At 37.8% G+C, this 27,252-nt stretch overlaps 1 protein-coding gene across 3 annotated transcripts in view; it reads left to right on the forward strand.

Annotated features, from left to right (window-relative positions):
- The window catches only part of DNAH3 (dynein axonemal heavy chain 3), a 180,099-nt gene that overhangs the window by 101,433 nt on the left and 51,414 nt on the right, over window positions 1-27,252 (forward strand). For all 3 annotated transcript variants that reach the window (XM_088029049.1, XM_088029048.1, XM_028095231.2), the window contains 5 exons: window positions 280-409; window positions 3,611-3,856; window positions 22,064-22,167; window positions 24,606-24,900; window positions 26,694-26,873. In XM_088029049.1, the coding sequence (XP_087885175.1) occupies window positions 280-409; window positions 3,611-3,856; window positions 22,064-22,167; window positions 24,606-24,900; window positions 26,694-26,873 (955 nt within the window). The remainder of the gene's footprint in view (window positions 1-279; window positions 410-3,610; window positions 3,857-22,063; window positions 22,168-24,605; window positions 24,901-26,693; window positions 26,874-27,252) is intronic.

The raw sequence follows: 27,252 nt of genomic DNA on the forward strand, positions 1-27,252 counted from the left end.
ATCTTGTAGCTGACCCACAGTAGGTCCAAGCCTCTCTGAGTATCCAGCTCTGGGCAGTGAAATGGGAGGGATGGGGTTGGACTGTGGGCTGCACAGTCCATTAAGTAGGAAGCTAGAGTCAGAGGCCTCGGTGCCTGTGGTCTTTTCCCCAATATACTTAACACTCAAAATTAATCAACAACCTTACCAACATCTCCAGCCTTCCAGAGTTGTACCAAGCCCTTGGTCTTAAACTCATTTTTTTGATAACATCTCTTCAAATTTCATTTCTACCTTTAGGTCAATGACATGTTCATGTGGCTCCTCCAGCCCTGCCTGGAATTTATTCGCCTTCAGTGTAAATTTGTGGTCCAAACATCTCCCATCCACCTTGCCTTCTCAATGATGAGACTGTATTCCTCCCTGTTTGGTACGTGCTACTTACAATTCTTTTTTTTTTTTTTATTAACATATAATGTATTATTTGTTTCAGGGGTACAGGTCTGTGATTCATCAGTCTTACACAACTCACAGCGCTTACCATAGCACATACCCTCCCCAATGTCTATCACCCAGCCACCCCATCCCTCCCAACCCCCTCCACTCCAGCAACCCTCAGTTTCTTTCCTGAGATTAAGAGCCTCTTAATGGTTTGTCTCCCTCTCTGGTTTCATCTTATTTCATTTTTCCCTCCCTTCCCCTATGATCCTCTCTCTTGTTTCTCAAATTCCTCCTATCAGTGACATCATATGATACTTTCTTTCTCTGATTGACTTATTTCGCTTAGCATAATACACCTAGTTCCATCCATGTCGTTGCAAATGGCGAGATTTCATTTTTTGATGGCTGCCTAATATTCCGTTGTATCTATACACCACATCTTCTTGATCCATTCATCTGTTGATGGACATCTAGGCTTTTTCCATAGGTGGGCTATTGTGGACATTGCCGCTATAAACACTGGGGTGCATGTGCCCCTTCACGTGCTACCTACAATTCTTAAGCCACATGAAGGTGGGGTAGGTGTGGGTTATTTCTTCTGCTCCCTGTCCCTCTACTCCCCCAACAATGAGACCAGAATTTTGGTCTAGAACAAGCAAGCATTTGGAGTTTAGATAGTAGAGTTTAGTGGAAAGAATCCCTATGTTTTGGCTTTACCCTTAATCTTGGATTGATTTCCTGGGTATTTTTATGCAGTTTACCCCATTCTTTCTCATGTTACATTCCTCATCCATACAATGGGAGTAATAATTTTTGTCCCTCTTTACCTAACTAGAATATCCTAGAGGGAAATGAATTTAGATAATACATGAGAATGTATCTGAGAAAAAAAAGATCCTGAAAAAAAAAAAAGACTGAAAATTTTCCCATGCTAAGAAAACTTACAAGAATCTGAATTCACAAAATACATGGTTACACTATTAAGAGAACTGATTACATCAGTCTACAAAACTGGGGAACCTTCTCTAGGACATGGGAAGTACATAAATCATAGAACCATTTGTTTAATAGGCCTGGAGAAGTTCTCTGTAACTATCTCACATAAATCAAATTTCACTGAATTCTGTGGGAAATGACCAAAGATGTGTCGATTTGGAGAACTTTTATTGGATGCCATTTCTTTCTCAAGATGGCACATAATTCAAACTCAAGATGGATCTTCCTACAACTCCTCTTACATGAACATTTTCTCAGCATTATAGGTGCAGATAAAAAATATAACATGATGAACAGTTGAGTGGAGACTTTCTTTGGCTACATATTACATGATTTTCTGAAGTTAAAATTACCATTTTTTCAAAAGCACACTAATTGTATATGATGCCATATATTTGCATCATTAGTTGTAAATTTTTAGTATTTTCCCAAGCTCTGTTTCCTGTCCTTGTGTAGTATCTCCACCAGGAAGAAGGCACCGTATGAGAAATGGACTCATTTTCCCCAACGCTGAGTGACGTAATCTCTTGCCTTCCCAAATCTATAGCCATGAGTCCTTATCAGGAGTCCTGAAAGGCACACAACTACTAAAATCCGAGGACTGGGTTTGAATGCACAAGTACCTGATTTCAGAGCTCTAACTTTTTACTCTGTCAATGCTAAAATGCAAGAGCATGGTAACTATGATCAACAAGGCCTTAAGATAAGGAATAATAAATACATTTTTTAGCCTTTTATTTAAAAATAATTTTAGACTTGCAAAAAAAATTGCTAAAAGCATATATTGAGTCACATATCCCTACACCTAGCTTCCTTTAATGTTAATGTCTTATATAACCAAGGCACAATGATCAGAATAAGAAAGTTAACATTGGTACTATATACTATTAACTATACCACAGCTTTATTTGAATTTCACCAATTTTTCCTCAAATGTCCTTTTCTGTTCCAGGATCCAATTCAGGGGGTCACATCTTTTTTTTAATTGTTGTATCTCATTCACCTCTTCCCATCTATGACCATTCTTCAGTCTTTCCTTGTCTTTTTTTTTTTTTTTTTTTTTGAGTAAGCTCTACACCCAACATGGGGCCTCATGACCCTGAGATCAAGAGTTGTATGGTCCACCGACTGAACCAGCTGGGTTCCCCTTTCCTAGTCTTTTATAACTGTCACTTGATAAATACTGGCCAGTTATTTTATAGAATGTCTCTCAATTTAAGTTTACCTCATGTTTTCTCATAATTAGATTAGGGTTATGCATTTTCAGTAAGAATACCACAAAAGTGATGATGCATCCTTCTCGGTGCATCATCAGGGGGTACACGATGTTGATAGATCTAATGACTGGTGAAGGCTCTTTGTCAAAGTTAGTTTTGGCCAGACCCACATTTCTCCACTGTAATGTTCTGGTTTTCCCTCATAATTAGTAAGTATTTTGGGGAAGATAATTTGAAACTATGAAAATATCCTATTTCTCCTAAAATTTTCACCCACTAATTTTTAACATCCATTGGTGGGTCTTGCCTACCACAGGTAGAATGGTGGCATTTGCCTAACATTAATTTTCCATTTCTATGTGTATTCCTTCTACATTTACTAATTAGAATTCTTCTGTAAAAAAGAACTGCTCTTCCCTACTTATTTGCTAATTCAGTTATTTACTCATTAAAGTATGGACTCACTCATGGATGTTTATTTTATTCTATGGGTTATAATCCAATACTGTAAGTATTTTGTTCCTCAAATGTCTTCAGCCATTGAGAGCTCCTTCAGGTTTGTTCCCATGTCCTTTCATAATTACAAAAAAATTATAAAATACATACAAATATATATATTAAAAATATGTTAAAATATAAAATATATAAAAAATAAAAATAAGAAAAGGGGCACCTGGGTGGCTCAGTTGATTGTGTCTGACTCTTGATTTCAGCTCAGGTTTTGATCTCAGGGTTATGAGTTCAAGCTCTAAATTGGGCTCCATGCTGGGCATGGAGCCTACTTAAAAAATAGAAAAAAAAAGAAAAATTATTAAAAACTAACAAAAAGTATATGTGGATAAAGGATCTGGCAGGTGATGGCCACTCAGCCAGCCCCCTCCCCAGAGTCCTCACCGACAAGACCACCCAGTTTGTTTAGATCTGTATATAAGCAGATATATGCAGCTTCTCCTGAGGTTCCTTTTTCTTGCTTTTAGATGAAATCAAGGAAATAAATGAGGAGGAAAGTGAATTACATGAAGGCCTGACAAGCCAACAGATCTTTCTCTGGCTGCAAGGGCTATTCCTCTTTGCCTTGGTGTGGACCGTGGCTGGCACTGTCAATGCGGACAGCAGAAAGAAATTTGATCTGTTTTTCCGCAACCTGATCATGGGTATGGATGATAACAATCCAAGGCCCAAAAGCGTCAAACTCACCAAAAACAACATCTTTCCAGAAAGAGGTAACTTAGTACCTGTTTGTTTTGTCTTGTTCTAATAATTTGGGTCATATGGTTTCAAATCCAACCAAAACGTGTGGCCCAAGTAAGGGCTTTACAAAGGCAGGGAAAGATTTTGTAGCTTGCCTGATTGGGTTCAGGTCTTCACAGCTGACCCACATATGTAAGAGATGGACAGTTGTGAAGTCAGGGTCTTACAGGATGTTTTAACTATTATTTTCATTTAGAAAAGTTGATAAAACTTTTTTTTTCAAAAATTACCCATAATTCCATCACTCAAACAGGGTCCAAGAGATAGAATGAGAAATATAGCACTTGTGTTTTTCTTATTCCTTTCTAGTCCTGTTCTGTGTGTTTACATTCATCATATCATGGTGATTATGACATTAATATTTATTGTAATTTTGTCATTGTACTCTAATATCATATTGAAATGTTTCCTTTTTTGCCACATACATTATCTTCAAAATGGTCACTTTAATGACTATTCTATGTGTGACATCATTTATTAAAAGATAGAAAGATTTTTTTCTTTTAAGTAGCTTTTACTGTTTTTTTCTTACCACCATAATAATATATAAAATTAAGAAAATAAAAACCAATGGTAATCCATGTACCCAGAAATAATCACTTTTAATATTTTTCTTCCAGTTTTTTTCTGTACCAAAAAGAGCATCATACTATAAATGCTTTCCAAATAGCTTTACTTTTTGTGATTATAAAACAGTATATAAAGGGCCATGAGATAACTTCTGGAGTGATAGTAATGTATACATGGAGAGAGATTTGGTTTACACTAGATAGGTGCATTTGTCAAAACAGTGAATATACACGTAAGATTTGTGCATTTTACTCTATGTAAATTTTATATCGAGAAAAAATATAAACAAATATTGAACAGTAAATGATACAAATGCTGAAGCTTATGGGGAAGTGTATAGATGTATACAATTTACTTCGAAATCTGTCCAAAAAAATAAGATGGCTTAATGGATGGCTAGAAGGACAAACAGGTATATGATAAAATAAGTAAAAACTAATGGTAAAAATCTAGGAGAGGGGTATACAAATGTTTGCAGTATGATGTTTTGAGTATTTATGTTTAAAACTTTACATAATAATAATAATAGAAGAATGAACAAGTAGGTTCACTACCCCTCTACACAGTCTTTCCTCAGCACATGTGGCACACTTTATGTGATATGGTCATCTGTCAGATGAACTGCGTATAAGCCCCGGACCATTAGTTAGATAGTAGTACATTCATTCTTTTTTCTTTCCTTTTTTAAAGATTTGTTTATTTTCTTTATTTGAGAGAGAGAGCAGGGTGGGCAGGGGCAGAGGGAGAGGGAGAGAGAAACCCAAGCAGACTCTGTGCTGAGCGGGGCTTGGTCTCACAACTCTAAGATCAGGACCTGAGCTAAAACCAAGAGTCAGACGCGCAACTGTCTGTGCCACCCAGGCGCCCCCCTTTTTTCTTTCTTTCTTCTTTTTCTCTTCTTCCTCCACTTCTTCCTTCATCTTTTACTTGTTCTTTGATTTAGAAGATTATTTTTTATTGTGCTGAAATACGTATAACATAAAAATTTACCATTTTAACTATTTTTAAGTGTACAGTTCAGTGGTGTTACACATTGTTGTGCAATCATCACCACCATTTATATCCAGAACTTTTTTCATCTTCACACACTAAAACTCCATGTTCTGTGAACACTAACTCCCCATTTCCCCCTCCCACTATCCCCCTGGCAACAACCATTCTACTTTCAGTCTATCAATTTGACTACTCTAGGTACTTCATATAAGTAGAATCATATAGTATCTGTCCTTCTTTGACAAGTTTATTTCATTTAGTAATATCTTCAAAGTTTATGCATGCTGTAGCATGTCAGAATTTCCTTCCTTTTTTAGGCTGAATAATATTCCATTGCGTGTATATACCACATTTTGTTTCTCTATTCATCTGTCAATGGACACTTGAGTTGCTCTCACCTTTTGGCTATTGTGAATAATGCTGCTATAAACATGGGTGTACAAATATTTGTTTGAGTCTCTTGCTTTCATTTCTTTTGGCTATATGCTCAAAAGTGGAATTTATAGATCATATGATAGCTCTGTATTTAAGTTTGTGAGGAATTGCCACAATGTTTTCCATAATAGTTGTACCATTTTACATTCCCACCAGCAATGCACAAGAATTCCAATTTCTCCACATTCTCATGTATTGTTTTGTTCTGTTTCTTATAATAGCTACCCTGAGTGTGGAATGCATTCTTGATTTTTTTTAGAAAAAATATGAATAGATCATATAATAAAAAAGATATATATTTTTAAAAAGACTACCACTATTAACATTTTGATAACCATCATGTTAGACATTTCCCTGTGCATATATGTATGTATAGATTTATTTTTTCAAACATGGGATTGTTCTGCTCTTGTTTTTGTTATTTTCTGGTTTTTGCTATCATTAACAACATTGTGATGAATAGTGTTCTGGTGGCTACATACTTGCTTAACCCATGATTATCTTCTTAGGATAATTCCCTAGAAATAAAATAGCTAAATCAAGGATCAATAAAATTTTAAAGATTTTGATTGTTAAATTTCCCCCTTGCCTTCACCATTCCTGAGTATTACCATTTTTTAAAATCTTGGGCAATTTGAAATGTGAAAATGCTATTTCATTTTAACTTTCTTCTTTTTGTAAAAAATGTTTTAATAGACTAATTTTAGAGCAGTTTTAGGTTTATAGAAAAAATGAGCGTACAGAGTTCCCACATGCCCCTTTCCCAAACCACCCCTCCCTCCCAATTTCCCTATTATTAACATCTTGCATTAATGTGGTACACTTGTTAAAATTGATGAACCAATATTGATAAATTATTATTTAACCGAAGTCCATACTTTACATTTTTGCTCTTTGTGTTGTATACTTGTAAGGGTTTTGACAAATAATATCATCTATCCACCATTACAGTATCATACAGAATAGTTTAACATTGCTCTAGAAATCCCCTAGCTCTGCCTATTCATCTCTTCTCCCCCTTAACTCCTGGCAACCATTGATTGGTTTACTCACTGTATAGTTTCACCCTTTTCAGGATGTGATATAGTTGGAATCATACAGTGTGTAGTCTTTTCAGATTGGCTTTTTTCACATAGGCATATGCATTTAAGACATTTTACATCTTTGTGTGCCTCGATAGCTTATTTCTTCTTATCACTGAATAATATTCCATTGTATGGCTATTTATCCATTCACCTATTAAAGGTCATTTAGGCTTATTCCAATTTGGGGAAATTTAAAAATAAAGCAGGTATAAACATTCATGTAAAGGTTTTTGTATGGATATAAGTTTTCAATTCGTTTGGTAGATACCTAGGAGCGTGATTACTGCATCATATGGTGAGCCTGTGTTTAGCTTTGTAAGAAGCTGTCAAATATGTTTTCCAAAGTGTTTGCACCATTTGTCATCCCTACCAGCAATGAACGGGAGTTCCTGTTGCTTTACATCTACATCTGCCTCAGCATTTGGTATTGTCCATTTTGGATTTTAGCCATTCTAATAGGTGTATAGTGGTATCTTGGTTTAATTTGCAATTCCTTAAAGACATATGGTGCTGAGCATCTTTTTTTTAATATTTTTTATTTTAAAGTAATCCCTATACCCAATGTGGGGTCAAATTTATAACCCTGAGATCAAGAGTTGCACACTGTACTGACTGAACCAGCTAGGTGTCCCTTGAGCATCTTTTCATATTCTTATTTGCCACCTGTATATCTTCTTTGGGGAGTTGCTGTTCAGATCTTTCACTCATTTTTTAATTAGATAGTTTGTTTTCTTATTGTTAAGTTTTAAGTGTTCTTTGTGTATTTGGATATAAGTCCTTTATCAGATACATATTTTACAGGTATTTTCTCCCACACTGTGGCTTGTCTTTTCATTCTCTTAACAGTATCTTCTATAGAGCATAAGTTTTGAATTTTAATAAAGTCACCTTATCAATTTTTTTTCTTTCATGGGTCATGCTTTCTGTGTTGTATCTAGAAAGTCAGCAGTAAACCCAAAGTCACCTAGATTTCCCCTATGTTATCTTCTAGAAGTATTTTAGTTTTGTGTTTTGCATTTAAATCTATCATCCAGGGGCGCCTGGGTGGCTCAGTCAGTTAAGCATCTGCCTTCAGCTCCAGTCATAATCTTAGGGTCCTGAGATCGAGCCCCACATCAGGCTCTCTGCTCAGTGGGGAGCCTGCTTCTCCCTCTGCCTGCTGCTCCCCCTGCTTGTGCTCTGTCTTTCTCTGTCAAATAAATAAATAAAGTCTTTTTTAAAATAATAAATAAATCAATCTATCCCTTTCAAATTAATTTTTGTGAAAGGTTTAAGATCTGTCTTTTTGTTTGCTTGTCTATAGATGTCTACTTGTTCCAGGGCCAGTTTTTGAAAAGACTATTCTCCATTGAATTGTCTGCTCCTTTTTCAAAAATCGCTTGACTATATTTGTGTGAAAATATTTCTGGATTCTCTAGTCTGTTCTACTGATCTGTCTATTCTTTTACCAATGCCATATTGTCTTAATTACTATAGCTTCATAGTAAGTCTTGAAATTGGACAGTATAAGTCCTCCAACTTTGTTATCCTTCAATATTTTACTGGCTAGTCTAGATATTTTACCTTTCCAAAGAAACTTTAGAATCAGTTTGTCAATATCTACAGAATAACTGGCTGGGATTTTTATTGAGATTGTGTTGAAGCTATAGATCAAATTGAAAAGGGCTAGCATCTGAACGGTTTTGAGTCTTCCTATTCATGAGCATGGATTCTATCTCCATTTATGTAGATCTTTTTTGATTTCCTTCATCAGCATTTTGTAGTTTTCCTCATATAGCTCTTATACATTTTTATTAGATTTATACCAAGTATTTCATATTTTTGGTGCTAATGTAAATGGTATTATTATTTTAACTTCAAATTTCTATTTTTCATTTCCAATATCTAGGAAAGTACTTGACTTTTGTATATTAACCTTATATCCTACAACCTTGCTATAATCACTTACAAGTTCCAGTAGTGTTTGGTTGATTCTGTTGGGATTTCCTGAATGGATAATCATGCCATCAGCAAACACAGGTGTTTTTTTTGTTTGTTTATTTGTTTTTTTAAGATTTTATTTATTTGACAGAGAGAGACACAGCGAGAGAGGGAACACAAGCAGGGGGAGTGGGAGAAGGAGAAGCAGGCCCACCGCAGAGCAGGGAGCGGACGCAGGGCTTGATCCCAGGACTCCGGGATCATGACCTGAGCCAAAGGCAGACGCCCAACAACTGAGCCACCCAGGTGCCCCAACAAACACAGTTTTATTTCTTCCTTCCCAATCTTTTATTGCCTTTAAAAAAAAATCTTATTGCCTAAGCTAGGACTTCCTGTATGATGTTGAATAGGAGTGATGAGAGGGGGCATCCTTATCTAGTTCCCGACACTAAGTATGATGTTAGCTGTAGGTATTTAGTTGATATTCTTTATCAAGCTGAGGAAGTTCCCCTCTATACCTAGTTTACTGAGAGTTTTTATCATGAATGGTGTTGGATTTTGTCAAATGCTTTTTCTGAATCTGTTGATATGATCGTGTGATTTTTCTTCTTTAGCTTGTTTCTGTAATGGATTATGTTGATTTTTATGCCTTACATACCTGGAATAAATCCTGCTTGGTTGTGGTGTGTAGTTTTTTTAAATATATTGTTGGATTTGATTTGCCAATATTTTGTTAAGGATTTTTGCATCTGTTTTGATGAGAGGTATTGTCTATAGTCTTCCTTTCTTTGGTTTGGGGATCAAGGTTATGCTGACCTCATAAAATAAATATGCTCTTATTTTCTGGAGAAGATTGTAGGAAATTGGTATCATTTTTTTCCTTATATGTCTAGTGGAATTCATCATCTGGGCCTGGTGCTTTCTCTTTTGGAAAATTATTAATTGTTGATTTAATTTTTTAAATAGATATCATTCTATTCAAAGTATCTATTTCTCCTTATGTGAGTTTTGGTAGATCATGTCTTTTGAGGAATTGTTTTATTTCATCTAAGTTATCAAATTTGTGGTCATAAAGTTGTTCCTAATATTCTTTTATTATCCTCCTAATGTCCCTGGTATCATTCGTGATGGTTCCTCTTTCATTTCTGATATTAGTAATTGTGTCTTCTTTCTTTTTTTCTTGGTTGGCCTGGCTAGAAGTTTATCAATTTTATTAATCTTTTCAAAGAAACAGCTTTTGGTTTTGTTGATTTTTATCTGTTGATCTTCCATTTTCAATTTCCTTTATTTCTGCTCTAATTTTTATTATTTATTTTCTTCTACTTATTTTGGATTTAATTTGCTCTTCATTTTCTAGTTTCCTAAGATGGAAGCTTAGATTATTGACTTTAGAACTTTCTTCTTTTCTAATATATGCATTCAATGCTATAAATTTCTCTTTAAGCATGTCTTTCACTGCATTCCACAGATTTTGAAAAGTTGTGTTTTCATTTTCATTTATTTCAAATATATTAAAATTTCTCCTGAGACTCTTCTTTGACTCATGTATTATTTAGAAGTCTGTTGTTTAATCTTAAAGTATTTGGGGATCTTCCAGCTATCTTTTTGTTACTAATTCCTAGTTTAATTGCATTGTGGTCTGAAAGTATATACTGCATGGTTTCCTTCTTTTTTTTTTTTTTGAGTTTATTTGAGAGAGAGCGTGAGAGACATCACAAATAAGGGGGAGGGGTAGAGGGAGAATCAGACTCCCTGCTGCATGGGGAGCTCGATGCAGGACTCGATCCCAGTGGGATCATGACCTGAGCCAAAGGCAAATGCTTAACCAGCTGAGCCACCCAGGCACCCCACTGCATGATTTCTACTCTTTAAATTTTTTTTAAGATTTTTATTTATTTGATAGAGAGAGATACAGCTAGAGCGGGAACACAAGCAGGGGGAATGGGAGAGGGAGAAGCAGACTCCCCACTGAGCAGGGAGCCCAATGTAGGGCTCAATCCCAGGACCCTGGGATCATGACCTGAGCCAAAGGCAGACGCTTAACGACTGAGCCACCCAGGCGCCCCACTACTCTTCAAATTTTTTAAGGTGTGTTTTATGGCCCAGAATGCGGTCTCTTGGAGAATGTTCCATGTGAGCTTGAGAAAAAATGTGTTCTGCTGTTGTTGAAGTAATCTATAAATGTCAGTGAGGTCCAGGTGATGGTGATGGTGCTGCTGAGTTTAACTATATCCTCATTCATTTTCTGCCTGCTGTCAATTACAGATAGAGGGGGTTTGAAGTCTCCAACTGTAATGTTGAATTTTTCTATTAATTTTTGCCATCCTATCAGTTTTGCCTTATGTATTTTGGTGTTCTGTTCACATTTGTAGTAAGCAAACAATCTCTAATTTTAATTTCTTCTCTTTTTAACTATAAATGAGATTGAATTTTATATATATAGCAGCCGTTTGTTTTTCCTATGCCCTGATTGGTTTGTGTTCTTTTTTTTAATGCTCTATTGTAGGGTTTTGTTTTGTTTTTTAACAGACTTTAGATGTAGGTTTCCTTTTGTTTATTTTCCATGGAATGTTATGAGTCCTTTCTGTCATCATCACTGAGGGAAAGCTTTATTGTCTGGCTTCCATATATCATCTCTTTTCTTATTTTTGTGTTTTTGCCCTTTTAAGATAGATTTTTTTTTCATTTTAATATGTCACGCACAACTTCAATTATGCTTTTACTGCCTTGAATGATTTTAGTTCTGCTGTCGTTATCTTTTTTCCTTGTTATCCTTTCTTAGTGTAACAGTTAAAAGCAAGTCACATTGTCAGGGCTTGAATCCTGCCCCCCAATACTTACTAGTCAGCCTTAAGGAAGTTGCCTATCCCCTCTCAGTTTCCTTAATTATAAAGTGGAGACAATAATAGTAGTATGCAGCCATGGTGTTCTTGTAAGAATTAAATGAGCTAATGGGGCGCCTGGATGGCTCAGCTGGTTAGGCATCCAACTCTTGATTTTGGCTCAGTCATGATCTTGGGTTGGGATTGAGCCCCACATCAGGCTCCACACTCAGCATGGAATTTGTTTGAGATCTTCTCCCTCTCTCCCTCCCCCATCCATGCTCACTCTCTCTCAAATAAATAAATAAAATAAATTTTAAAAATTAAAAATTAAAAATAAATTATATGTAACACATATAAACACACTTAGAATAAAAGCATGGCATATAGAAAGTGTTAAATATTAGCGATTTTTATTTCTGTCTTCTCATCATTGTCATCATCATTCTCATCTCTATTAGCTCATCCATCTTCCTTTCTTTAATGTCATCTTGCATTTTTATCTTAGCCTCCTTGTGGCTTTTTTTTCCTGTTTAATTTTTTTAAAATGGTGTCTTTTTGTACTCTATTAGGATTCCGAAGGATTTCCTGAAATTTGGTTTTGAGTCTTACATTAAGCAAGGTTCAGAGGTATATTCTTCAGGTATAATCTCCATATTATATTCCTTTACATGGCAGTATTTTTATCACAATTATTTTCTGCTTTCCATATCCTTCCAGATCAATCTGTTCATGCTTTGTGTCAGTAAAGATGGTGCACGAGGGGCGCCTGGGTGGCTCAGTCATTAAGTGTCTGCCTTCAGCTCAGATCATGATCCCAGGGTCTTGGGATCAAGCCCCACATTGGGCTTCCTGCTCGGCGGGAAGCCTACTTCCTCCTCTCCCACTCCCCCTGCTTGTGTTCCTGCTCTTACTATCTTTCTCTGTCAAATAAATAAATAAAATCTTAAAAAAAAAACTGTAAAAAAAAAGAAAGACGGTGCACGAAGTGCCCTTGACCCCATTCTTGGCCCACCTTGTGACAGTATCTTACCTTTCCTTCTGCAGCTGGAGGGCTAGTGATGTATACAGCTCCCACTCAGTTTCTTGGTAGCTTTGCCCTATAACATCTATCTACTGTGATGGCCTTGCCTCCCCACTCCACATCCTACTCAACTGATGTAGTATAAGAAAAACTGTAATTTCCATATGTACTGCAAATTGGCTTCTTCATATACCTTCTTTTGCAGCAACTACTTTACTTAAAAGCAAGTTTGGTTCTATAAAGGCCATTCATAAGACTACAATGACACCTTGCAAGTGATCAGTGCAAATTTGTCCACAGAAAGTTAAGCTTTATTTTTTCAACATGGTAATTATACACCTCTCTTTCTGCTAGTTTTCCAAATTCTCGCTGCTTTTGGACATGATCAGGGTAAACAATATTCATATAACACTTTTATTTTTTTAAAGATTTATTCATGTATTTTGGGGAGAGAGAGAGAGAAAGCATGCATGAGCACAGAGGTAGGGGATAGAGAGGAAGAGAGAGTCTTAAAGCAGACTCCCCTCTGAATGAGGAGACCAACACAGGGCTCCATTTCATGACCCTGAGCCAAAAGCAAGAGTCAGATGCTTAACCAACTGCACCACCCAGGCATCCCCATTTAACACTTTTAAAATAAACCCAGATGCTATAAACTGTGCTCTAGAGTAAGGAACAATAAGATGGCCAACATCCAATGACCACATATGATCAACTAATGCCATCTGTTGGGGGCAGCCTTTTCTATCTGTTTCATCTATCACCATTCTAGAAAAGGGAAGTTCCTCAACAGAGGGGCATCTGTGGCTCTTTACTTTGGAAGACCGTTATCTCACCGAATCTCAGGTATTCTGCCTGAATCCTCCTTACTCATTATGGACTGGAACCCTGCTGCCCCTTACAGCTCTAGAAAGAGCCTGGTGAGGAGAAAATGAGACAGTCCTCCCAGATTAATACCTGGCAGGGCAATGGAACAGCTACCCAGTTTTCTCTGTGGGATGTAACCTGAGTCTGTGCATCCTGGTGGCCTCTGTTGCGTTTCCTCATGCAGTCTTTTGAGGTAAGATTTCCCATTCCAGCTGTAAATTTTGCTTAGATTTTTTCAGTTGTTTTTTTTTTTTTCCAGTGACATCATTCCACTTCTTTCCCTTGCGCCTTAATAAGTATTTTCGTTTGGAATTTCAAAGCTCCTAGCCAGAACCCATTTGAATCAAAAGACATGTTTTAAGTACTAAGTATGCTTTTATATATATATAACTATATTGAGGTATAACTTACATACCATAAAATTATCCCATGTAAGTGTACAAATCAGTGGTTTTTAGTAAATTTGCATAGTTGTGCAATTGTCACCATAATCCAATTTCAGAACATTTTCATCACCCTGATAAGATCCTTCAGGCCCATTTTCAATTAATCCCTGTTCCCATTTTTAGCCCCAGGCAACCACTCACATTCTCTCTGTATATTTGCCTTTCTCAGGTATTTCATATGTATGAAATCATGGAGTATGTGACCTCTCATGTCTGTCTCTGAGTATAGTTTCTTATTATGACCTTAAAAAGCTTAAAATGCCTTTCTAGGTTTTCCTCAAGGACCCAGGGTTAAAATTCTCATGGTAAGAGCTCCAGGGAGGCCTTTCCTGACCTTACGGGACATTGTAATCCCGGCTTTTCATGTTCGGGAGCTGTGGGCTAAGTGGACTTCTAAGATAAATGCTAGAGGAACTACATTGGGGAGCATATATTAAGGAAAGCAAACAGGCCTTTGGAGGATTCTCTCAAGTTTGGGTTCACATCATCTGACATAGATCCTTGTTTGTTAACCCAGAGATTTATTTGTCCAGAAAGTGCTAAATTTCCCTTTATTCACCCATTCACCGTGTGCCTTTTGAAAACTCACTTCTTTGTTGAAAAGTTTACTTTATTCTCTCAAGTGTCAGAGAGGAAAACAGGGTGAAGTAGCGGTGGCCAGAGGTAATAGAATTACCTGGATTTCTACTATTTCTACTATTCTCTTCTTTCTGCCCTTGTAGCTGGACCTGAATTTGGGTTAAAATCACAGTGCAAAGTGAACAGGAGCCATTGCTCTGGTAAGAACCTGAAACCTAGAGCTGAGTCTTCTCAGCTGAAACTATCTGTGTACTCAGAGCTATGCTACATGTTTGACATGTGTATCTCATTTACCCTCTACAGTGATTTTCTGAGATTGACATAAAATCAGGCCCATTTTACAGGTGTACAAATGGTAACCTTAACCAAGGTCACATAGCTAGTAACTCTTTTACTCAGTTGAACCTTTTCTGTTTGGCCTAATGTCCCTATATCAAGCCACAAACTAGCTCTAGCTAATCCTATCAGCCAGGGAAGGAAGACAAATACTTTTCTGATTCATGCTTTTAGTCTCCTTTTTTTTATTGTAAAAAAAAATCAATTCCATTAAGTAAAAATTACCAAAAAGCATCTCTTTGTTCATACCACCCTCTCACAAGTATTTCAGTTTTCAAAAAATTTTCTGTCTTTTCCACCTGATTTCAGCTCTCTACCTAGTTACCATAATGACATATATTCTATTTTTATTCTATTTTCATCTGTCATTCTTTTTTTTTAAAGATTTTATTTATTTGAGAGAGAGAGAGGGAGAGAGCACTAGCCAGGGGGGAGGGGGTGCAGAAGGAGAGGGAGAAGCAGACTCCCCTCTGAGCAGGGAGCCCAAAGTGGGGCTCCATCTCAGGACCCTGAGATCATGACCTGAGCTGAAGGCAGATGCTTAACTGACTGAGCCACCCAGGCTCCCTGATCTGTCATTGTTTCTTAAAAGCATCTTTTATGTTAATACTTAGTTTTTGCAAAATAATCCATTCATCTCATAAAACATAATTTTGACTGGTCTCCTAATGTGAGACATGTAAATTATTTCCAAATTTTTGCTATCACAGATGGTGCTGCATACTCATGTATAGAGATTATTTTCATTGTGAATTATTTCCTTATGATAAATTCCCAGAAGTGGGCTTTCTGACTTAGACTACAGAACATTTTTGTAGCTCTGTAAGCATAATGCCAGATTGCTTTCTAAAAGTGTTATGCCAGATTAACTTCTAGGTAAAGCTGCAGAGTGATGTAGGATAACAGAGCTCCCTCCTTTAATACCTAATGAAATGAACAAAAACAACAACGGCACAATTACGCCTAAGAATTTCCCAGCAACAGCTAGAGAAAATGACTGGTTCTATAAACATTGAAAAGTGGTGGGCAAGAAGAGAAACACAAGATCTGGCATGCTGCATCTCCCAACCCAGAACGCACCATCCCACTGTCCTCCTAAGAGGGATTTTGAAGAAAGGTGGTGAGTTGACAAAATCGTGAGTTCTCACTCATCATCACCACTGTGGAGAGAAGTGGATTACAGTGGTGCCTGCAGATGCGAACAATGTCTAAGAGAAACCCTTGGGCATGAAGCCCCTGCATGCTTCTGTAGGACCTTAGTACAGGTGGGAGAAACTACCAGGGTTTACATCTTCCAGAGCTCTGTGCTGTGTCACGGTTGTGAGATGAATCGTACAGGAGTGTGGGGCATTTCCCAACTGGGTTGGGAGTGGAACCATAGTTCAGGAAAGTTGGCCAACTTGTAGAAAGAGAGTGTAGAGCCCAGGTTTCCTAGCAAGGGCAATTGACATTTCCTTTTACCCAATCCCTGTAACTTCATGCTACGGAAAAGAAAGCCACACACCAGTCCTTGAATTGTGGTCGGGAAAGTTGGGGAGATAAACTGGCTTCTGATAATGTTGGGAAAGATGTCAAGAACTTAAACCTGATTGTATCAGAGCAAGAATGGTATGAAAACTATGAACATGAGAGAGAGGCAGATAGACAGAATGAATGAATCTAAAAGAAAACCTTACCGGGGTGCCTGCGTGTCACAGTCAGTTAAGCATCTGACTCTTGGTTTCAGCTCAGGTCATAATCTCAGGGTCCTGGGATCAAACCCTGTGTTGGGCTCCATGCTCAGTGCAGTCTGCTTAAGATTCTGTCTTCCTCTCCCTCTGCCCCTGCCTCCCCCTCTCTGCGTGCACACATGTGCGCTCTATGTCTCTAAAATAAATCTTTAAAAATAAAAATTAAAAAAAGAGGGGCACCTGGGTGGCTCAATCGGTTAAGCATCTGCCTTCCGCTTGGGTCATGATCCTTGGGTCCTGGATTTGAGACCTGTGCCAGGCTCCCTGTTCAGCAGGGAGTCTGCTTCTCTCCCTCTGCCCCTTCCCCCAGCTTGTGCGCTCTCTCTCTCTCTCTCTCTCCTCTCTCTCAAATAAATAAAATCTTTAAAAAAATTTGTTTTTAAATTTAAAAGAAAATTACCTAAGAAACAGAAAACATTTCTGTTGAAAGAACTTAGTAATAACATGAATTTAGTTTTTTAAAAAGTTTTTTAAGTTTAAAAGTTTTTAAAAAGCTGAACAGTGTGGTACTGGCAAAAGGATATAGAGCTCAGTGGAATAGAATTGAGAGTTCAGAAATAAGCCCCTCACATTTATGGTAAGTTGATTTTTGACAAAGATGCCAAGATAATTACGTGGGAAAAGAATACTCTTTTCAACAACTGGTGCTGGGACAACTGAATATTTACATGTAAAGTAATGAATTTGTTCTTGTACTTCACACCATAGTCCAAAATTACCATGAATCAAAGTCCTAAATTTAAGAGTTAAATTTGTAAAATTGCTAAAAATTGTTAAAAATAAAAAATAGAGGTGCAAATCTTCATGGCCTTGAACTAGGCAATGGTTTCTTAGGACACCAAAAACACAAGCAACAAAAGAAAAAATAGGTAAACTGGACTTTGTCAAAATTAAAAACTTTTATGGGGCACCTGGGTGGCACAGTCGGTTAAGCATCTGATTCTTGGCTTCAGCTCAGGTTGTGATCTCAGTGTTGTGAGACTGAGCCCCACATCAGGTTCTGCACTCAACGTGGAGTCTGCTTTAGATTCTCTTTCCCTTTCTCTCTGCCCCTCCTCTTTGTTCTCTCTCTGTGTCCAAAATCTTCTTTAAAAAATTAAAAACTTTTGTGCTTCAAAGGACGAGGTCAAAAAAGTGGAAAGATGACCCACAGAATGGGTGAATTTTTTTTTTTTTACAAATCATGTGTCTGATAAGGGACTTATATCTGGAATATATAAAGAGGTATTACAACACAATAATAAAGAGATAACCCTACTAAAAATGGGCAAAGTAACTGAATAGACATTTCTCCAAAGAAGATACACAAAGAGTCAATAAACACATGACAGCATCATTAGCCATGGGAAATGCAAATCAAAAACACAATGAGATACCACTTCACAACTAGGAGGAAAATAATAAAAAACACAGAAAACAACAAGTGTTGGTGAGAACATGGGAAAATTGGAACTCTCACATATGTAAGGGAAATGTAAAATGGTACAGCAGTGTTGGAAAACAGTATTTGATAATTCCTCAAAACTTAAACAGAGTTACCATATGACCCAGCAATTCCACTCCTAGGTATATGCCCAAGAGAAACAGAAACATTTGTCCACACAAAAATTTGTACATGAATGTTCAGAGCAGCATTATTCATAATGGCCAAAAAGTGGAAACAATTCAAATTTCCACCAACAGATCAGTGAATAAATAAAATAGAATATATCCATACAATGGAATTTTCTTTAACAATAAAAAGAAGTGAAGTAATAATACATGCTACAACATGGATGAACCTTAAAAATATTATGAGGGACACCTGGGTGGCTCAGTCAGTTAACTGTCTGACTCTTGATCTCAGCTCAGGTCTTGATCCCAGGGTTGTGAGTTCAAGCCCCACATTGGGCTCCACCCTGGGGATGGAGCCTACTTAAAAAAAAAAAAGCAGATAGATCAATAGCTCGATCATGGAGTAAAATAAGGTAGTCATAAAAGAACACATATTATATGATTTCATTTATACAAAATGTCCAGAATAGACAAATCTATAGAGACTGTAGATTAGTGGTTGCCCAGTGCAGGGGATTGGTGGGGGAGATGAGGGATAACAGCTAAAAGATATAGGGTATCTTTTCCATATAATGAAATGTCTTAAAATTGGTTATAGTAATGGCTGCACAACTATGAATATTAGTTCATCATGTATACATATATTTTTAGTAAACCATTAATATGGATGACTTTCATCTCAATAAAGCTGTCTTTTCAAAGTTTGCAGATGAGGTGATAAAACCCAGAATTAGAGGAAAAGAGGGATTAAAAACCAAAGAACAGGTGCACCTGGGTGGCTCAGAGGGTTAAGTATCCAACTCATGATTTCGGCTCAGGTCATGATTTCAGGGTCGTGAGATTGAGCCCCGCATCAGGCTCCATGCTAGGTGTGGAGCCTGCTTGGGATTCTCTCTCTTCCTCTGCCTCTGCCCCTCCCACTCACCACCCACCCACCAGGTCACACATTCTCTCTCTCTCAAAAAAAAAAAAAGAAAAGAAAAATCTTGTCATTTGCAATGATGTGGATGGAATTAGAGGGTATTATGCTAAGTGAAATAAGTCAAGCAGAGAAAGACAATTATATGATTTCACTCATATGTGGAATTTAAGAAACAAAACAGAGGATCATAAGGGAAAAGGGGGGGAAAATAAGACAATCAGAGAGGAAGACAAACCACAAGAGACTCTTAACTATAGGAAACAAATAGGGTTGCTGGAGGGGAGGGGTAGGGAGATGGGATAACTGGATGATGGGCATTAAGGAGGGCATGTGATGTAATGAGCACTGGGTATTATATACAACTGATGAATCCCTGAACTCGACCTCTGAAACTAATAATATACTATATGTTAATTGAATTTAAATAAAATAAAAACCAAAGAAACAAATTGACAATGAAACAATACCATTAATGATCTAATAAATATATTAGGAATAGCAAGGAATAAAGTGTAGACATCTCATAAATGGCTTAGAGGGAAGGGTTGAGAGAATTACACTTACTATAGAAGAAAAGCCAAATACATTAAAGTGATTATCAATAATATGATTGATATGGAGGCCAAACAATGCTAATTCCTTAAGTAGGTAACTCAGCAAATAGTATAGACAATATATATAAAGATATAAATGAGAAATTATTCCTAAAATGTTAACAAATTATGAGCATGCTATGTTTCAAGAAAAACTGATATAGAATAATTGTCCAAAAGACATAGCCCAAATAAGTTATTGGGCTTACAGATAAGAGATTGCATCACACATCTAGATAAGGAAAAAAAAGGTCAGTGAAGGGGGAAGTATCTGATGGATCTCACACTTCCACACAGCAACTTAGTACACAGGGAAGCATAAGACAACAGTCAGAAGTCTAAAGGAAAGAAAATGTGACATGAGAATATCACTCCAGCCAAGTCACTGTTCAAAAACAAAATCAGCTGACAGATATTACCAAACTTGCAAGAACTGAGAGAATGGAGCACCTATAAGTCCCTTCTTGGGAAAAAAAGAAAAGAAAAGAAATCAGCCAACTGATTGGTTGATCAATCAAAATGAAGAACTGTTGAATGGTCTGTGTTAAAAGCCTTAAATTTCAGCATTGAATCTATTGAAATATAGACCTCAGACTAAGGAATGGGAGAATTATGGTTATCCTCAGCAACAACAAAAGACCCCAGAGGAGGGGAGATGGAAAGAAGAGTGAGTTAATAACCTCATAGCTTATAAACGAATCAATGAAATTGGTCTAATGTTGAGTCATGTGGATTTACAAATGAAATACAATGTCTGGATTTGCTTCAAAATACTCCAGACAGAGAAAGAAGAAAGGAAAGGGATGGGAGAGAGAGGGGGAGAGGGAAAGGGAGGGGGGCAAATGAATATGGTGGTGATTAGTGGTGGGGACATGGATGAGACAAGAATAGCGAAATGCTGATAATTATTGAAGCCAGATAATGGGTACATGGCAGTTTATTATACTATTCTCCTTACTTTCATGTATTTAAATTATTTTTTACATGATAAAAAGTTAAACTACAATCATAAAGTTGGACTAAATGATTTTTAAAAGCATAACGTTAAGCCTATAATCACTTAAAATTATTTTTTAGTTAAGAAGCATCATGGGGCTCCTGGCTGGCTCAACCAGTAGATCATGCAGCTCTTGATCTTGGGATCATGAGTTCAAGCCCCACATTGGGTATGGAGATTTTTTTTTTTTTGAGAGAGAGAGAAGTGCATACGCACATGCAAGTGGGAGGAGGGGCAGAGGGAGAGAGAGAATCCTAAGCAGGCTCCACTCAGTGTAGAGCCCATTGTGGGGCTCAATAGCATGACCTGGGCCAAAATCAAGAGTCAGACGCCTAACCCACTGAGCCACCCAGGGGTCCCTGGAGATTATTGTTCTTAAGAAAATGTTTGTTAATGCCTGTTGGTGATGGTTAAAGGTTTTTATAAATAAAGATTTTTTTTAAGTGTCTTGCTGAGAGAGTATATCTTAAAAGTTCTCATCACAAGAAAAAAAATTGTTACTATATGTGGAAACAAATGTTAACTAGTCTTATTGTGGTGATCATTTCTCAGTATATACAAATATCAAATATTATGTTGTACAGTTGAAACTATTATGTCACTCATACCTCAATTTTTTTTCAAAAAGCATCTTTTAGGAAGTAATATCTCTTGTAGTAAATCATGATTTATCTGAAGTTCAGCAGGTCCTTCAGTTTTACTTCAGTTTTTACTCTCCTTTTCTTCTGCTATGGTTAGGTGTAATAAAATTTAACATCTTTATTTTAAAATAGTATAATATATATCATATATAATAATTTTAATATATGATGTAATTATATAATATATATGTGCATTAATAGAATATGTATCATATATTAATGCATAATAGTGTAATATATAACAGTATAATATATAATATCAAATGATCCTATCCTTATTAAATCCTTTCTTTCATCTGTCCTTCCATGTTCAATGTGTTGTGTGCCAGAGAGAAAGCCAGGATTGCCATCAAAAGTTATTTCTGGATGTGAGATTTGATTTATTGCCTTCTTCTATTGTGCAATACTTCCTGTTTTACCTTATTAAAGTAATTCTTTGTATAACTAGTACCTCTCATTTTTTTATACAAATGATAAAGTCATTACTCTTTAAAAGCTTTTTTCCAGTTTATGCGGTTACCATTAATGTGTAAGTTTCACCACAGCTCTGCCAGTACTGGTAGTTGTACATTTTCAGAGGCCTCTAGCTGAGGTGGTAAAATACCTTAAGTATGAAATGTAAACCCCCAGCATGCTAATGACCTGTTCTGTGTCTTTGAATCCAGGAAGCATCTATGATTTTTATTTCCTCAAGCAAGGTAGTGGACATTGGTGCACATGGACAGAATATATCACCAAAGAGGAGGAAGATATCCCAGCTAATGCAAAGGTAAAAGAGAGGTATTTGCCATGGAGCTTTGGTTTCTAAAATTACCTGAATTTTCTCTAAGGTGGAGGAATTGATGTCAGTTCTGTATTAGCATTTTTAAGAACTTTCTTTAGAAAAAGTTTCAAACATGAGCTGGATCAGCCTTCAAACGCATGGACTTTAGAGTTAGACGCAGATTCCTTACTCAGCCTTCACGCTCTCTGCCTCAGTTTACTCAACTACACAGTAGCAGAAAGAATACTTAAAGGGTGTTTGCAAGAATTGAAGGCATGAACACATGGCACGCATTATGTGCTAGATTCATGTTGGTTGCTATTTTGATTATTAGCATTGTCATGTGGTCAGTGATCAATGCCAGGTGGTCATTGGTCTTACCTCTCAGACATCTCAGCCAAAAAAGATTGTTTTCTTCAAAATTCCCAGAGATGAGAATTCTTAGAAAAACAGGTCTGATGAATGGGTTTTCTGGTTAGCAGATGATTCAGCTACAACTCCTGCTCATTTCATTGTGGAAAATTTGCCTCTGTTAGTAGTATCTCGTGGACATACTTTCATTTTTCTGGGGGTGATTGCAGATCATTCAGGCCCCAAATGGAGTGGTGAACAGTGGATGGAAAAGTGAGAATATTGACACAAGTCAGACAGCTGGCAAGACCACAGCTGTTCCTGAAGATGGTGTGATGAATAGAGGTGGATGTGTGCTGAATTCAGGACACACTCTGGCGGCTGAGTGTTGTGCAGAAGCCCCAAGCACAGAGGTCCAAAACTTTAATTCTCCTTAAAGAGCTCAGTCACCTGAACTCCAGGAGTTTGAAATCGTGCTGAATTCCTGCAAATAAGAGAGTCCAATGCAGGAAAGATTTTAAGTTCTGCTGAAAATTTTCCCCTTGTCAAACAGGTGTTCTAGTCTCTGAAAATAAAAATCTCTGAAACCCAACTTGCTTTAAATTCCATATTGGTAGCAAAATAAGCATCTTTGCCTGGCCCTGCATTCAGCACCACTTACCAGCTACGTGGCTTTGGACAAGTGATCCAGTAATTCTCCAGCCTCAGAGGGTTACTGGGAAAACAGCAGAGGATAATATAGGCAGAACCTCCATAGCTCAGTACCTATTAATTTTCTTCCTCTATACTTCAATTCCTGCCCTGTCTGTTCCTTTTCCTTTGAGCTAATTACTTATCAAAAGAAGCCCAGCCTTTTTCTGCTAGTACACACAGGGCTGCCATGTTGCACAGACTCAGTTGGCTCCATTGACATTATGGTCTAGCTTTGCTTTAGGGGCACCATTTACATAAACCATAGTGTGAACGGTGCTTTCTAGAGTTGTGCAAACAGTGGCTTCCTGTTCACTGGCCCCTCCCAGCCTAGACATATAGGGAGATGTCAGCATATGATATACATCTTCTTTTCCCTTCCTCTGTTCCCATGGAGGAACCAAATGTGGCCAAATGATTGATGACAGGGTTCAGGCTCAGAGAAGCCAAACTAAGGTAAGGTATTCTATTCAAAGTAATAGGGATTCCAGGAGCCTAAGACCAAGGCCTTAGAGTCCATTTGGGGTCTGAATAACAGGAAGAGTGTTATAATCCCCATATTGGAAAAAAAGGCTAAATGGGGGTGGGTCCTAGAACCAAGAATCTGAGTGTTGGAAAAAGCAGATCAGGAATAAGTGCAGGGAATGGGGACTGAGAGTCAGAACCCACCCCCTCAAGCCAAGCAGTAGGATGTCATATGGGAAGTGGACCTTGCCTGGGGCAAAGCAGACAAGTTGGTTCAGAGCAATGATCTCAGAGGGCAACAGCTATAGACCAGTCCTTAATGTAATTGGTGTCTATACCATGATAGTTCAGTGGTTAAGAATATAGACTTGGGAGGGGCGCCTGGGTGGCTCAGTCCGTTAAGCATCTGCCTTCAGCTTAGGTCATGATCCCAGGGTCCTGGAATCCAGCCCCGTGTTGGGCTCCCTGCTGAGCAGAGAGCCTGTTTCTCCCTCTCCCTCTGCTGCTCCCCCTGCTTGTGCTCTCTCTCTCTCTCTCTGTCAAATAAATAAATAAAATCTTAAAAAAAAAAAAAAAAGAATATAGACTTTGGAATCAGACAAGCTGGAATTCAAGTTCCTGCATTTCCGCTTACTTGCTGCATTACTTGGACAAATTGCAGAAGAGCTATGGACCACAGTTTCCTCATCTATAAATCAGAGCCAATAATGCCCATCTTGACATGTATGATCTCATTTAACCCTCAAAACAGCTTAGTGACCTAGGTGCCATTATTATCCTGTCTCACAGATGAAGAAACTGAGGCCCTGTGCAGGTTAAATACTCACTCAAAGTCATAAAGATAGTAAGGGATGGAGCTGAATGGACAGTAAGTCTGAATGCCAAGACCCAGCCTCCCTGACCCAGTAACAAGACTATCCCATGTCTTTGTGGTACAGGTCTCAGAACTCATCATCTCCACAGTGGAGACAGCCAGGCAGTCCTTCTTCTTGAAAACCTACGTGGACCATGAAATTCCAGTGCTGTTTGTGGGGCCCACAGGCACTGGCAAATCAGTCATTACCAACAATTTCCTTCTCCACCTTCCCAAAAACACCTACCTGCCCAACTTCATCAATTTCTCTGCCCGAACCTCAGCCAATCAGACTCAGGATATCATCATGTCCAAGCTGGATCGACGACGGAAGGGCCTGTTTGGGCCTCCCATAGGGAAGAAAGCAGTGGTATTTGTTGGTAAGGCATTAGCCTGAATCTGAACACAATCAGATTCTTCTATGCTGCAGCAAACCAGAATCTCCCACTGCACGGTTCTTTTACTCTCTCTAAGAAATAACGTATTTCTGGTTAATGTAATTTAGTATTACTTCCCTCCCCTTTTCTTCTCCATCCTGCTTCCCTTCCTTTCTTCCTCCCACCTTTTTTCCCTCCCCCTTCCCTCCCTTTCTCTCGTCTTTAATTTTGTTTTTCCATTCCTTTCCTCCTTTCGTTACCATGTATTTATTGATTAAGTACTATATGTCAGATTTTTCAGTAAGATGTAGTCCAGGTCTTTTTGCCTCAATTAGGCTTCCAGTTTCCCCTGAGATGAAGATGAGCCTTTGGATCAGGGAAGGTTACTTTGTAGTGAGAATTAGTTCTAGAAGGGTGTCTACTCTCTTGCATCTCCAAAAACAACACTCACTTTGTGATAAACCCCATATTCCATTTTTTGTCAGATGAAGGTTATCAGAAAAGGAAGAAACCTAAATATTGCTAAATAAGTATTTGTGAAATAAGCACATTGAATTTCCCCAGGATTTTACCTCTCTACAAAGCATTCCTCATTTATTTCATTTGAGCCTAACATCCCTGTGAGGTTATTAACCATCATTATCATTTTACTAGTCAGATAATTGAGGCTCCAGAAGGTTAAATTCTCTGTCAAACATCAAGAAAATTCTGGAGCCATGACCCAAACCTAGGTTTTTTTATGACAAATACATTACATTTTCCACTCTCTTACTGCTAACTCATAGGGTTGTCATTTAGTAAAAGTAATGCCCTACTGTTCTGGGTTATCTCATGTCCTGTCTTTAAAATTCATGTATTGATAGTGAATATTATCTTTATTTATATCCTTGCCCACTAACATTAGCTTCTTAAAGGCAGAGATCCAATTTTATTTTGTTTTCACTTTCTTTTCTTCCCTTTTCCCTTTCCTTCAAACTGTTCTCCCTTCCTATTTCTTATGGGATATTCAGAAACAATTTAAGCTTTGTAACCAAACAGATCTAGGTTCAAATCTAACCTTCTAGCCGTAGGCATATTGTGATTTAACTTGCATGACCCTTAGTTCCTCACCTCTAACATAAAGGTAATACTATCTTCCTTATAAAGCCATTATTTGGATTAGATGAGATAATATGTATAAAACCCCTGAACTGTTATCTGAAACAAACTGGGCATTCAATCAGTGTTCATTAGAGAAAAATTAAGTGAGCTTCCATTTTATTGAGTGTCTTCTATGTGCAGTCACTGGATCACAATATGCTATTGGTGGAAATCAATCCTTACCCTTGAGAAAGTCACCATCCTTGCCATTTTGATTTTGCTCCACAAAAACCCTAGCTCAAAACTTTTCTCCCATTGGGATTCAGTTGTTACCTGGTGATTGATTGAATTATATACGCTGTTCGCTGGGAGTATGACTGTCTTCCTCACCATCATATCCTCAGAAATTAATAAAATGTCTAGCTCATAGTAGAGAATCAATATACTGTGGTTGATGGAATGGGAAAAAAATCAAATGCCTGTTTGTTGATGCTAATCCATGCATCCTTAAAGTCACAATGGGCAGAGATCTCAGTGAGGCAGGAGAACCCAGAACCCAGGAAATCCTCTTCCCATATGGTCAGAATATCCACTGGCTGAGCCCTGCCTAGAGTGGGAATGGGACAAGTATGCACAGACTCTCCCATGAAAGGAATATTAATTAGGCTTAAATAGCCCAGAGACTTACAGTATGTGGCCATGCCTTCTTTCCCCAGATGACCTCAACATGCCAGCCAAAGAGGTGTATGGGGCCCAGCCCCCCATTGAGCTCTTGAGGCAGTGGATTGACCATGGTTACTGGTTTGACAAGAAGGATACAAACAGGCTGGACATTGTGGATGTGCTGCTTGTGACAGCCATGGGGCCCCCCGGGGGAGGAAGAAATGACATTACTGGTACGTGAAAGAGAAAGTTCATTCCTCTTCATCGTCCAGCAGAGCCAGACTACCTTCATGGACGGAGGGTTGGTACAGGGCACTCTGTCCTGATGGAAGGTGGAGAAAAGTATATTTAGGCTATAGCTGGAAGGGTTTGGGCTAGCTCCAGGGAGTGGAATTCGAAGACTTCATATTGAAAGTTGTGTGAAATGGACTTGAAGATGAAAAGAGAATGTGAGAGTCTCTGGCTAGGCCCTGGAGGAACAGAGTTCCCTGGAGAAACTCTCCATATGAAAAGGAGAGTTCAGTGTGGCCAGCACGTGTACCAGGAGGGAGGCTAGATCAGAGGTTCTCAAGCAGGGGTGGTGATGGATTCACCTGTTGGGTTTTTTGTTTT

The sequence above is a fragment of the Eumetopias jubatus genome, unplaced genomic scaffold (assembly GCF_037043125.1).
Source record: "Eumetopias jubatus isolate StellerSeaLion01/CBP00866 unplaced genomic scaffold, mEumJub1_p1.0 scaffold_12, whole genome shotgun sequence".
NCBI lineage: Eukaryota > Metazoa > Chordata > Mammalia > Carnivora > Otariidae > Eumetopias > Eumetopias jubatus.